The sequence below is a fragment of the Neofelis nebulosa genome, chromosome 9 (assembly GCF_028018385.1).
Source record: "Neofelis nebulosa isolate mNeoNeb1 chromosome 9, mNeoNeb1.pri, whole genome shotgun sequence".
Taxonomy (NCBI): Eukaryota; Metazoa; Chordata; class Mammalia; order Carnivora; family Felidae; genus Neofelis; species Neofelis nebulosa.
The window spans coordinates 112,438,674-112,450,777 of NC_080790.1; the positions used below are offsets into that span (position 1 = coordinate 112,438,674).

The 12,104-nt window shown below is 52.0% G+C and overlaps 1 protein-coding gene across 1 annotated transcript in view; it reads right to left on the reverse strand.

Annotated features, from left to right (window-relative positions):
- The window catches only part of TGM6 (transglutaminase 6), a 38,663-nt gene extending 27,430 nt beyond the window's left edge, over positions 1-11,233 (reverse strand). Inside the window, exon 1 of the mRNA XM_058685101.1 lies at positions 11,090-11,233. Coding sequence (XP_058541084.1) covers positions 11,090-11,096 — 7 coding nt within the window. The 5' untranslated portion in view covers positions 11,097-11,233. The remainder of the gene's footprint in view (positions 1-11,089) is intronic.
- Between the last annotated feature and the right edge of the window lie 871 nt (positions 11,234-12,104).

Genomic DNA, 12,104 nt, shown 5'->3' on the forward strand with positions numbered 1-12,104 from the left:
GTCTCCTTCTCTCCCTGCCCTTCCCTGACTTGTGCTCTGTCTCTCTCTGTCTCTCAAAAATAGATAAACATTAAAAAAAAATTTTTAAACAGTAGGATAGGGGCACTTGGGTGGCTCAGTCGGTTAAGCGTTGGACTTTGGCTCAGGTCGTGATCTCACAGTTTGTGAGTTCAAGCCCCACGTTGGGCTCTGTGCTGACAACTTAGAGGCTGGAGCCTGTTTCAGATTCTGTGTCTCCCCCTCTCTCGGCCCCTTTCCCTCTCTTGTATGCTGCCTCTCTCTCTCTCAAAAATAAATAAACATTAAAAAAAAAAAAAGAAGTAGGATATGTATTCCCTCTGCCTGAATCTAACAGGACTTGTGGCTAAAACAGAGTGACACTTTGTGACTTGCAAGTCTAGACCATAAAAGTCGATAGAGCTTCTGCCTGGTTCCCTTGAGTTTCTTGACCCGGGAACCCAGCGGCCATGCCATGAAGAAAGTCAAATGGCCCGTGGAGAAGTCCACGTGGAGAGGAACCAAGACTCCCCACCCACAACCCCCTGAGCGCCCACCTCTGGTCACGTGCCTCCCCTGATCCTGAGTGAGGCAAAGACAAGCCGTCCCAGCTGAGCCCCGCCCAGGTTGTGGGTTTGTGAGTGAGCGAATGATTGCTGTTGCTTTAACTGTCCGAGTGTTGGGGCCGTTTGTTACGCAGCAGTAGATAACCGAAACATGCGGGGAGCCCCAGTAATAACTTGGATGGAATTTTCCAACACGCCCCGTGGGAGCAGGACTCAGATTCCATTTGATTGAAGAGTATCAGTAAATGTGACCTATCTTTCGCATCCAGGTTTGGGTTGTCCATTCATACCTGTTAAACTTTTTAATGTGCAGCTCTGGGATCTGGATATATCTTTAGGAGCTTCTTCACCAATAACACTCAGCTTCTTTCCAATATGCGTATCCTAACTTAGAGGCTGGGTAAGGCTGTCCCCAGTGATGTGAGAACCACCCTGCCCCCAACTATGACAATAAGAATAATAAGGTGGGGGCACCTGGGTGTCTCAGTCGGTTAAGCATCCGACTCTTGATTTCAGCTTAGGTCACGATCTCACGGTTTGTGAGATCGAGCCCTACCTACATTAGGCTCTATGCTGACAGTGCAGAGCCTGCTTGGGATTGTCTCTCTCTCTCTCTCTCTCTCTCTCTCTCTCTGCCTCTACCCCACTCACATGCTCTCTCTCTCTCTTAAAATAAATAAACATTAGAAAAAATAATAAGATGGATAGCTAACATATATATATATATATATATATATGTATTTATATATATATTTAATGCTATGAGCTAGACATTATCCTCTGTGACTTACATTTATGAATTCATTTAATCTTGACAGCGATCTTGAAGCAAACACTATTATTACCCTCCTTTTACAGATGAGAAAACGGAGGCACAGAGAGGTGAAGTAACTTTACAAAGGTCGCACAGCTAGTGTGGGTGATGCCCGGATTCCATGCTATCCTGCCTCTCTGATGATCAAGGACTGAGACTGGGAATTGGCAAATCTTGAGTAGTTGGGGTGTGGAATGGAGAAAACACAGGGTTTGGGGCCAGAGACGCCCGGACCTTGACCCTGGTTGGGCTGTGTCTTGTGTGCCCTCGGACATATCATGTCACCTTTCTGAGTCTCGGTGTCCTGGTCTAAAAACTGCAGGTACTGATGGCACCTGCCCCACAGGCCTCTTGGAAGGAAGGCAAAAAGACTGCCCCCATATGACATCCAGCGGTGTGGCATTTTGCATATGGCAGACACTCAGCGAGTATAATTTTCTTCCATCTTTCTGGAGAAGGTGGGACCTACGCTCTGATACCACAGGCTTCTGTCCCTCTTCCTGCTCGCCCTCTGCCTCCTCCCGTGGGCAAGGCAAAGTCCAAGTCCTCTGTGCAGCCTGGGAGCCCTGAGGAAGACCCTGTGACTAATTCCTCCCATACTTCCGCCATAATTGGAATGGACCTGGTCCCAGGATTACTCTTCCTTAGCCTCTAATGATGATGGATCAGTGATAGTCAGTTGTTAACAGTGTCTTTGTAGCCACTCTACCCCTGGCTTCCATGACTCCTTGGGGTGGTTCTCCTCCCCCAAAGAAGAGCCTCAACTCCTTGGTCTGGTTCTTGAGACCTCCACTGGGAGGCTAGCCCCACTTTCCAATCTGTCATCACCCATGTTCCCTCTCATTTTCCTGGAGTCACTTAGTCCTGGGTCAGCATCCTAGGTCTGTCATTTGCTCACTGTGTGTCCTTCAGCATGACTTCACCACTCTCATCCATAAAATGGGTATAATAATCGCTTTCTCTCAGCTCTAATAATGACATTGAATAAGATGATGTGTGGAAAGCATCTAGCACATATTAGGTGCTCCTTAAATATCCATTTTGTTTCTTCTCCCGTTGCATGATGTGATAGTTAATTTTATGTATCAACTTGGCTGGGCCATGGTGCTCAGATATTTGGTCAAACGTTATTCCGGATGCTTTTGTGAAGTTGTTTTTTGGATGAGTTTGCATTAAATTGGTGGGCTTTAAATAAAGCAGATTACCCTCCGTAATGTGGGTGGGCCTCTTCCAGGCAGGTAAGTCCTTAGTAGGACACTGACCTCCCCTGAGCAAGAAGCAATTCTGCCAGCAGATCGCCTTCGGACTCCAACTGCAACTCTTCCTTGAATCTCTAGCCATCCAGCCTCCCCTGTGGACTTGGACTTGGTGGCCTCCATAATCGTGGAAGCCAATTCCTTAAAATCTCTCTCTCTCTCTATCCCCTCTATCCCTGTCTATCATCTCTCTCTCTCTCTCTCTCTCCTCTATCCCTATCATCTCTCTCTCTCTCTCTCTTTTAATGTTTACTTATTTATTTTTGAGAGACAGAGAAAGCATGAACAGGGGAGGGGCAGAGAGAGACCCACACAGAAAGAGAAGCAGGCTCCAGGCTCTGAGCTGTCAGCGTGGAACCTGATGCGGGCTCGAACCCACGAACTGTGAGATCATGACCTGAGCTGAAATCACATGCTTAACTGACCAAGCCACCCAGGTGCCCCTCTAACATCTATCTATCTATCCATCCATCCATCATCTATCCATCCATCCATCATCTATCTATCCATCCATCTATCATCTATCTATCTATCTATCCATCCATCATCTATCTATCTATCCATCCATCCATCCATCCATCCATCATCTATCTATCCATCCATCCATCATCTATCTATCTATCCATCCATTATCTATCTATCTATCTATCTATTCATCCATCCATCATCTATCTATCTATCTATCCATCCATCCATCCATCCATCCATCATCTATCTATCCATCCATCATCTATCTATCTATCCATCCATTATCTATCTATCTATCTATCTATTCATCCATCCATCATCTATCTATCTATCTATCTATCCATCCATCTATCCATCATCTATCTATTCATCTATCCATCATCTATCTATCTATCCATCCATCCATCCATCCATCCATCCATCATCTATCTATCCATCCATCCATCCATCATCTATCCATTATCTATCTATCTATCTATCTATCTATCCATCCATCCATCATCTATCTATCCATCCATCCATCATCTATCTATCCATTCATCCATCATCTATCCATCCATCCATCATCTATCTATCCATTATCTATCTATCCATCCATCCATCCATCCATCATCTATCTATCTATCCATCCATCATCTATCTATCCATCCATTATCTATCTATCTATCTATCTAGTCTACATACACACACATCCTGTTGGTTCTATTTCTCTGGAGAACCTTGAGTAATACACAAGGGGAGTGTGGAACATTGTATTTTTCAAAGGTGGCTTCACTAATTCGTATAGATGATGGATGGATGCCATTCTACACATTTTTCTTATAATGTGATTGAAATCCTTCCCACTGTGGGGTGGGGTTTATATACTCTGTCCTTAATTCTGGGCAGGTGCTTGGGACTGTTCTGACCGATTTATATGGTGGAATGTGAATGCCACGGGCCTTCTGCTGTTGAGACATAAACAGGATGCAGCTTCTGCCTGGCTACTTCTTCCTCAGGATAAGCACCTTTGGAGCCCTGAGCATGCACACTCTCTCCCTCTGTCTCTGTCTGTCTGTCTGTCTCTCTCTCCATCACATCTATCTATCAACCAATCACCTATCTATCTGACAAAGTGCAGCAACACAGAGACCACCATGCTGGAGAGGCCTTGAGGAAAGACCAAGATAGAGGTGTCTGAGAAGCCCAAGCACCTGACAGGGTGGGAAGAAGTGTTTACGATAATCCCACCCCAGCCACGGTCAAACTTCAGGGATGAGGAGATCTGGGCAGCAGGTGCATGGCTGGGCCAGGTGCAACATCAGAACGGGGAGTGACGATGGTAATAAATGACTGTTACTGCCTGAAGCCAGTAAAAAATCTTGGGGTGATTTTTTTATGCAGCTACAGTGAGGAAGGATTTCAGAAATTGCATCTCTATATGGAGAGGTGGAAGGAGAAAGTCAGCTTAGAAAAGATATGATTTGGAGGAAAAAAAAATCCCTTGTGTGGTCTCCTTTCCTTACATAGACTATGGGCACCAGGTGGCCCTCTCTGGGTCAAGGAATGATGGGACCTCTGTGGCCTGAAAAAGGCAGCTCCTCTAAGTCCTGCTTGATATAGGAAACTGGGGAAGAGGTGGGTACATTTATAGAAGGAGGAACTCAGGAAGAAAAGAATGGGGTCCCTAAACTCTTGCCTTTTGAGGTTCAATATTACTGGAGGTTTTTTTTTTTTTTAAATGTTTACTTATTTATTTTGAGAGGGAGCATGAGCAGAGGAGGGAGAGAGAGTGAGAGAGGAAGAGAGAATCCCAAGCAGGCTCCACACTGTCAAACGTGGAGCCCAACATGGGGCTCAAATTCATGAACCACGAGATCATGACCTGAGCAGAAATCGAGAGCTGGATGCTTTCCCAACTGAGCCACCCAGGTGCCCCTGGAGGTTTTTTTTCTGATAAAATTAAGTGGTCTTGATTGGAGATCTCCTGCTGATAACGCCAAGGTTACATCTCCACTCTGATTTCTCCCTTGAAATCCAAACAATATGTTCAGCCATCTACTTGAAATCTCCATTGGGTGGTCTTCTAGGAAAATCCAACCTAACACACCCAAAGCAGAACTCCCCATTTCTTCCCTACCCCATCCCCAAATCCCTGCTCTCCTGTGTCTTGGGAGATGTCCCATCTGCCCTGGCACTCAGGACCAAGGCAAGGAATCTCTGATTTCCCCTTTGCTCTCACCCCCCTTATCCGATCCATCATCAAGTCCCGATGGGACCACCTCCAAAACCTGCATCAAGCCCATCACACACCTCTGTCTCCACCACTACCCTAGGCCAAGCAATGAACGTCTTTCTTGTCTAGACGGCAACAGCCTTCCAACCGGTCTCCACTTACGAGGACCTGGGCTGGTACCACAGTCTCAATCCCCAGGCCTGAGATTCATGGAGAAGGTTAGTTCTAGCTAACTCTAACCAGGCTGGAAGCCCCAGCCTGGCACCATGATCTGGGGATAATGACCAAATATGCAAATGAGAACTAACATAGCTGACGCGTGAGTCCCAAGCTTGGGAGCTCCTACAGCCAACCAGCGTGCTGGGTGAGCAAGGACTGGTTACAACAGCGACCCCTGTCGGGCGGCGGCTGGAACAGCAGCGCCAGGGGACTTTCCCCACTGGAGAGTTCCCTCTCACATCTGAGAGTAGAGTGGAAGCCTCCCACTGACTTTGCCCCTGCGGTTCTTGGTCAGGAACTTTCCTCTCAAGTCCCAGAAGTCTGCGCTCGGGTGGCCTCTGTTTTGTCTGCACACATAGGCCAGAACCCCAGTTACCTTGTACGTAGGATTGTCTAATAGCCGCAGAGCTCAAAGGGCCATTAGATGCCCAGGTCTTTTGTTTCATTGACAGAAACTGAGACCCAGAGATGGGAAGAAAGAGACTTCTTGCCTGAGGATGCTAAGCCAAGCCACAGCTTGTGCGGGGAAAGGCCAACACAGGGTGCAATTGTTTGTGTGTGTGTGTGTGTGTGTGTGTGTGTGTGTGTTTAGGGGATGAGTGAGGAGTGGGACGTGAGGTTGTTGGGTGGTAATTATCTCAGTGCTGGCATGCCCCAGGGATTCTTGCAAAGGGGGTGGTTAGGAGGTAAAAAGGGTCCCTGGGCTCCAGGTCATGGGTTCAAGTCCTGGGAGTCCCGCCTTGGCTTCACCTTTCCCTGCCACAGCCCAAAGCATCTCCCACCACCCTCCGGGCAAGAGCCGCATCACAGTGGGGCAAGAAGGGTAGAATGAGCCAGAACTGCCATTGTCACCATTACCCCCGAATCTCAAAGACCACCTCTCTCACAACTTCCTGCCGGAGTCGAATTCCCTCCTCCGAATTTCCGGTAGATACGTGACCATAGTTCCAGCTTGCATGCCTCTGGCAGGCCACTCACCCGCTGCCCAGATGTTAAAACGTCCTTCCTTCTGCTCAACCACTTTTTTCTTGCAACCTCTCCCCCAGCTGTTCCCACTCTGCCTCTCCGTTAACCCCCCACCCCCGAACATGGCTGTTCTTTTTGCCCTTTGCTGGTTTTGCAGAGCTGTTACTGAGAAATCCTGACCTGCCACCCATCCCCCCAGGCCAGACCTGCCCTGACCCAGGAGGTCACTGCTCTGGTCCTTGTGTTGTCTGTCCCTAGAGCTGCATCTCCGGTGACCTAAGTCGTCCGTACTTGTGAACATCACACCCTCACGACCCGGCCTGGGTGGGCCGATTGTCAGGGCTAGGTAACCAGGATCCCGCTGGGAGAAAACAACTATTCTGGTGGTTACAGGCCAGTTCTTTCCTAGCTGGTGTCCTCCTCAGCCCTCCTGGGGACAGATGGGCACAGAGGAGGGCAGCCCAAGGCCAAGGGATACAAGGGACACAAGAGATACAAGAGATACGAGAGATAGGGGATGGATTCCAGATCCCCAATTAAAACGAACCCAATGTCACCCCCTCCACATGTTTGGCGTGAATCCTGCCAAGACCAAGGCTGTGTCTCTAATCAGTCGCCAAGGAAGCCCGGTCACAGTTGTTTGCTCACAGGTCTTTCTCCTCCACTGGACTGTGGGCTCCGTGAAGGCAAGACCTGGGTCTCATTCTCTCTGGGTTGTTAGAGCCCCGCTCAGGGCCCAGGACGTAGTAGAGGCTCAGTGAATATTGGTTGGATGAACGAATGTCCCTCCCTGTCCCTTGGCTGGGACAAGGGTGTGAAAAGGGGAGCTCCGCAGCTTCCTGGCACACCCTTGGGGATCAACACCTATGCCCTGTCAGCTGCCCACACCCCGTCCTCTCCACCCACCTGTAATCCCCTCTCTCAAGCGGCCACATTCCAAAACCTGCCCTTCCTTCCTGTCTTCCTGCCTTCTGCAGTCATGGGCCCAGGACATGGGTAGAGCCCTGGCCACCGGCTCCCTGTGGGATGTGGGCTAAGTTGCTTCCTTTCTTGGGACCTCAGTGTCCTTATCTGTGAAATGAGTCCGGAAGAGCACTTAGGGACTGGGTTGTGGGGGGGTTTGCTGGACCAAGTGTCTCTGACAGCCCCAGGGCTCCTCTCAGCCCCTCCCCACAACACGCCCCCCACACCCCCAAGCCCGTGCTGATGTAGGCTTGTCACACAGCCCCTTGGTGGGCACCGGGGAAGGGATGGGAGAGGCGACATCCCACCAAGGCCTTCTCTGGTCCACACCTGAGGCCCTGAGGACAGAATGGATGACGTATTATCAACCCTGGGCCCCCACCCTGGGGATATGCTGGGTGAGCTCCAGCCCCGAGCTCAAGGCCCATGACCGCCAAACCTGAGGCTGTGCCCGCCAGACATACAGAAAGAGAGAAGCCGTAAGAGCATTCTCTCCGCCTACCCTCTCACCCCAAAGCCTCGTGGCCTCTCCACCTGCCGTCTTTTTCTTCTCCTTCCCACCTTCCCCTCTTGGCCTTCCTTCCCATAGCAATTAGGCGCCCAATTTCAGAGGCACACACTTCAGTTCAAATGCAGGCTTCGTGGATCCTTGGCCGTGTGACCTGAGGCAAGGGACTGAACCCCTCTGAATCCTGGGACTGGTGATAGTAGCCGCCTCCCCCGGTTGTAACGATTAAGTGAAACAATTTCCACAGAGTACGTAGAGCGGGACCCGGCACGTATTAGGTGCTCAGTAAGCATGCGTGTTATTAATCGTATGATCGTCAGTATTTGCACAAGAACGGCTGGCTGCCAGTCCAGTGTTCTGCCAATTAGTGCTATCCCGAACCTTCCACTTATTGGCTGTGCGGCCCTGGATAAGTGAATGGACCTCTCTGAGGTTCAGACTGCCTGTCCTGAAGCGTGGCAATACTAATACTTTCCTCATAGACTTTTCTGGAAGATGAGGTGACGACCAGAAGTAGGGCAAGGAAGAGAATGCGTCTCCTAGCCCTGGAAACCCAGAGAGTGGAAGGAGCTATCAATAAACACTCTTGAGCCACAAGCTTCAGCCACGGCGAGTGGTCTCGCTCTGTATACGGTACTTAGCCGGGCGCCGGGTCACCCTTAGCTGGGTCAGCAGATGGGAGTCCTCCTCCTCTCCCCGGATCCCTCCCGCCACTTCGGTCCACCCCTCCCTGTTCCTACGCCCATTGTTTTTCCTTTTACTCCCCCCTCTTCGCCTCTTGCTTAAATTACTGCCTGGCTCCCACAGCCTCCCGGCATTTTCTAGCTCATTTCATTCGTTCCATCCTGTTACTATGGAGAACCCGAGCTTCAGCAAGGAGAGGGGACCCTTCTGACCGCACGAGCGTCAGCATGTCATTGCCCCTGCTCTAGAGCCATCAGATCCACGGCCGTTAGGCTGGCGTTCAAGGTCCCTCACCATCTGCCCCCGCCTCCCACTCCCCTCCCGGCCAACCTCATCTTCCATCCAGCTCGCTTGCTCACCAGCTGGTCCCAGAGGCCAGCCGAAGAACGAGTTTTACTTGGAGGGAAGGTTGCCTCCCGCCCGCCCAGCTCTTCACCACCAACCCACCCCCAGCCCTAGCTCACCCCGACTATTTCTCCTCCCACCCTTGGGTGACACCAGTCAGCTGATGATGCCTTCCTCCCCAGATCTCTGTCCCAGCCCCAGGGATGGCACCCAGTGGGGCCGAGCCCAGGAGGTTCTCTACTGACGCCAGCAATCTCTCCCAGACACTGGACTCAGCATAATCGGTTTTTAATAGGCCCTATTATAACCCTATTCGTAGTGTGCATCATGGGCACCTGACCTCCACAGCTAAATGCTTAACTGGGGAGTTGCCTGGGGCCACTGTCCCTTTCCTTCCGGGTCCTCTTGGAAGCTGCTGGCCTCTCTTGCCAGTAGGCAGTGGTGAGAACATCCCAGCCGGAACCAACCATGCACAGAGTATGCCCCCTGATTCTTAGAATTTTTTAGCTGGGAAAAGCGAATTATAATCCACCAGTGGCAGAAGGGTCTCATTTCGTCTGCTAGCACCGATCGATTGCTAGGACTACTTGAAGAACTATGTTGAGGAGAACGCTGGGGCCCTGTAGGGAGGAGTTCGGGGGTCGGTCAAGCAACGACGTCTGCCACGGACAGTGAGGGCAGGAGGAACAGCCCACAGGCCACACACTTTGCTTCCAGAATCTGATGTCTCGGTCATTCACGTACCGATTGCATGATGGGCGCACGCCCACTGCTCTGAGGAGTAGGTCCCCAAGAAGCCAGGAGGACCCAGAAGACCGGGGAATTGAATTCAACCTAACTATCTATCACTGCTATTTGCTAGGCGTGATGGATCTCACGCTGTGATTTTACAGGTGGAAAAATGAGCTTCAGAGAGAGGCATGGCCACCCAGCAAGTTAGTAACAGACCTGACATTGGAACTGTCTGTCACTGGCGTCGCCTCCCAGAAGGGTCCTTTCTCAGCAGTTACACTCTGTCCAGCGGAAGGCCCACAGTGTATCAGAGAATCGGGGTGGAGGGACCTCTCGGTGCTCCCTGAAAAGTAGATCCTAAAGGAAGCAGAGCCCGGGGCTCTGACGGGGAAGACGAACCCCAGGTCTCGAAGCAGCAGTCTGGGGTGTGAGCCGGGGTGGGGTGACCCTCAGGGAGCAGACCCCATCCGAAGAGCCAGAAAGGCCCAGGATGCCTGTAAGTGTTAGCAGCTCGCAGGGTGGAGTGAGAAGAAGTTCAAATATGACAAGGAAGCTAAACTGCCTGGCTTCGAACGTGAAAAAATAAACAAGAGTTGACTCATGTAATTGTCACATGATCCTGGACGATAGAAAGCAGGAAGCACCACATGAGGAACACCTTTAAAGACCTATGAGAGCAGGACCCCTGCGGGTGCTGACTCACTCACCGCGGGACCCTAGTACCTCGCCAGAGGAGGTGGAAAACCCATAAGTGTTAGCTACTGGGCAAGCTCCTAGAGTCAAGGGGACTTTGCCCCTCACTATTCTGGCACGTTTTCTGAGTCTGCTGCCTCCTGGGCCCCACATGTGAAAACTGTGGGGAGTTCAGCACCCTCGGTCCCATCAGTTCCTCACAGCGGGCCTGCGAAATGTATTCTAATTCCCATTTTACAGATGGGAACATGGAGGCACCAAAGGCAAGTTCCCTTGCTCAAGGCCACATAACTCCTTTCACCTCAGACAGAGCTGTTCTTGCCCTCGAATCTTGGAGGTGGGAATTAAGAGGAGGTGGCCCCTGGGGCCTCTCTCTGCCCCTTCTCTGTCTTCCCCTGCTCGTCCTCCTCTGGTTCAGCAAGGCCTATGGGGAAGGCCTGGCCCCAGCCCAGGAAGGGCTCTGCCAGGGACTTGCTGGGCAGTCTGGGGCCGGCTCTTTCCATCTCTGGGCCTCCCTCAGGAGCATGAGGGAACGGCACACGGACCATGCAGAAATACAACCCCAAGGATCAGTGATCCAAGTTTCCCCACGCAGACATCCCCTTTCCCGAAGCTCCTCTCAGCGGCCCTGTGCCCTGAGGCCCCCAGGCCCTGCCCGCTCACCTGCCATGCCAGGCCGGCCTGCCCTGGCTTCCTCGGCGTGTGATGTGTGCACCTTCAGGACGGCGTGTCACAGCAGCCAGCCGGACCCGCGTTAACAAGGCAGATCCCGGGGCACTCCTAGGCAGGACGCCCAGCGTGCAAGCGGAGGCGTGGCCCCTCTCGCCCTAGCAGCGGCACCTAATCGCCCAGTAATTGCCCTGGTTTGCACCTCGAAGGTGTCCGGCGTGGGAGTGGCCTCAGCCAAGAGGCTTTCCTAACACAGAGTTGAGGGCTGGGCTGTGGGAGAAACTGAGGCCCAGAGAGGTCCCGGGACCTGGCAAGAACAGAGGAGGGAGGAGAGGAAAGCAGTTGGGGGGGGGGATCTGGGTTTGCCGTCTCCCGTCCTTACCCTCCCAGCGAGAAAACGGAGGCTCAGAGAGGGTGCCCTAAGGGTACATCGTGATAAGCTGCAGAGCAGGGACCAGGACCCGGGTCTCGTGGCATCTGGTGCGGGGCCGTCTTCTCCCGTCCTGGGTGGGATGAGAAGGCTCCCGGGCCCCAGTGCCCTCTTCTGTGCGGCCTCCAGAGGCATGTACAGGGGGAAAGGCCCACGGTCCTCCCCGGGCCATGCCTCCACCACACCACACCCTCCACCTCCTGCACGGCCCCCCACCGACAGGCTCAGCCTCGGGGGAGGAGCCCTGAGTGTCAGACGGAGACACTTTAGGCCCACACAGGCCTGGGTTTGAAGGCCAGCTCATCTCCTGGTGACAGGAGCGGTAAAATGAAGACGGAGGCCTCTCCTTACAGGGCAGCTATGGGGGGACTCATGGCAACGATGCAACCATGGGGAACTCGCGGCCAGGGCCTGGGCACCCAGGGATCCCGACTCCCCTGTCCCTCCCCTCTGGCATACTGTGGGAGCCGGCCCATTCCGGAGCTCTGTCACCCTAGGCTCTTGGGAGGAGGTTAATAAGAAAGAGGGGAGCGGCTCTCTGGCTCAAAAGCAAGGCTAATTCACCTGACTTTGTGAGCT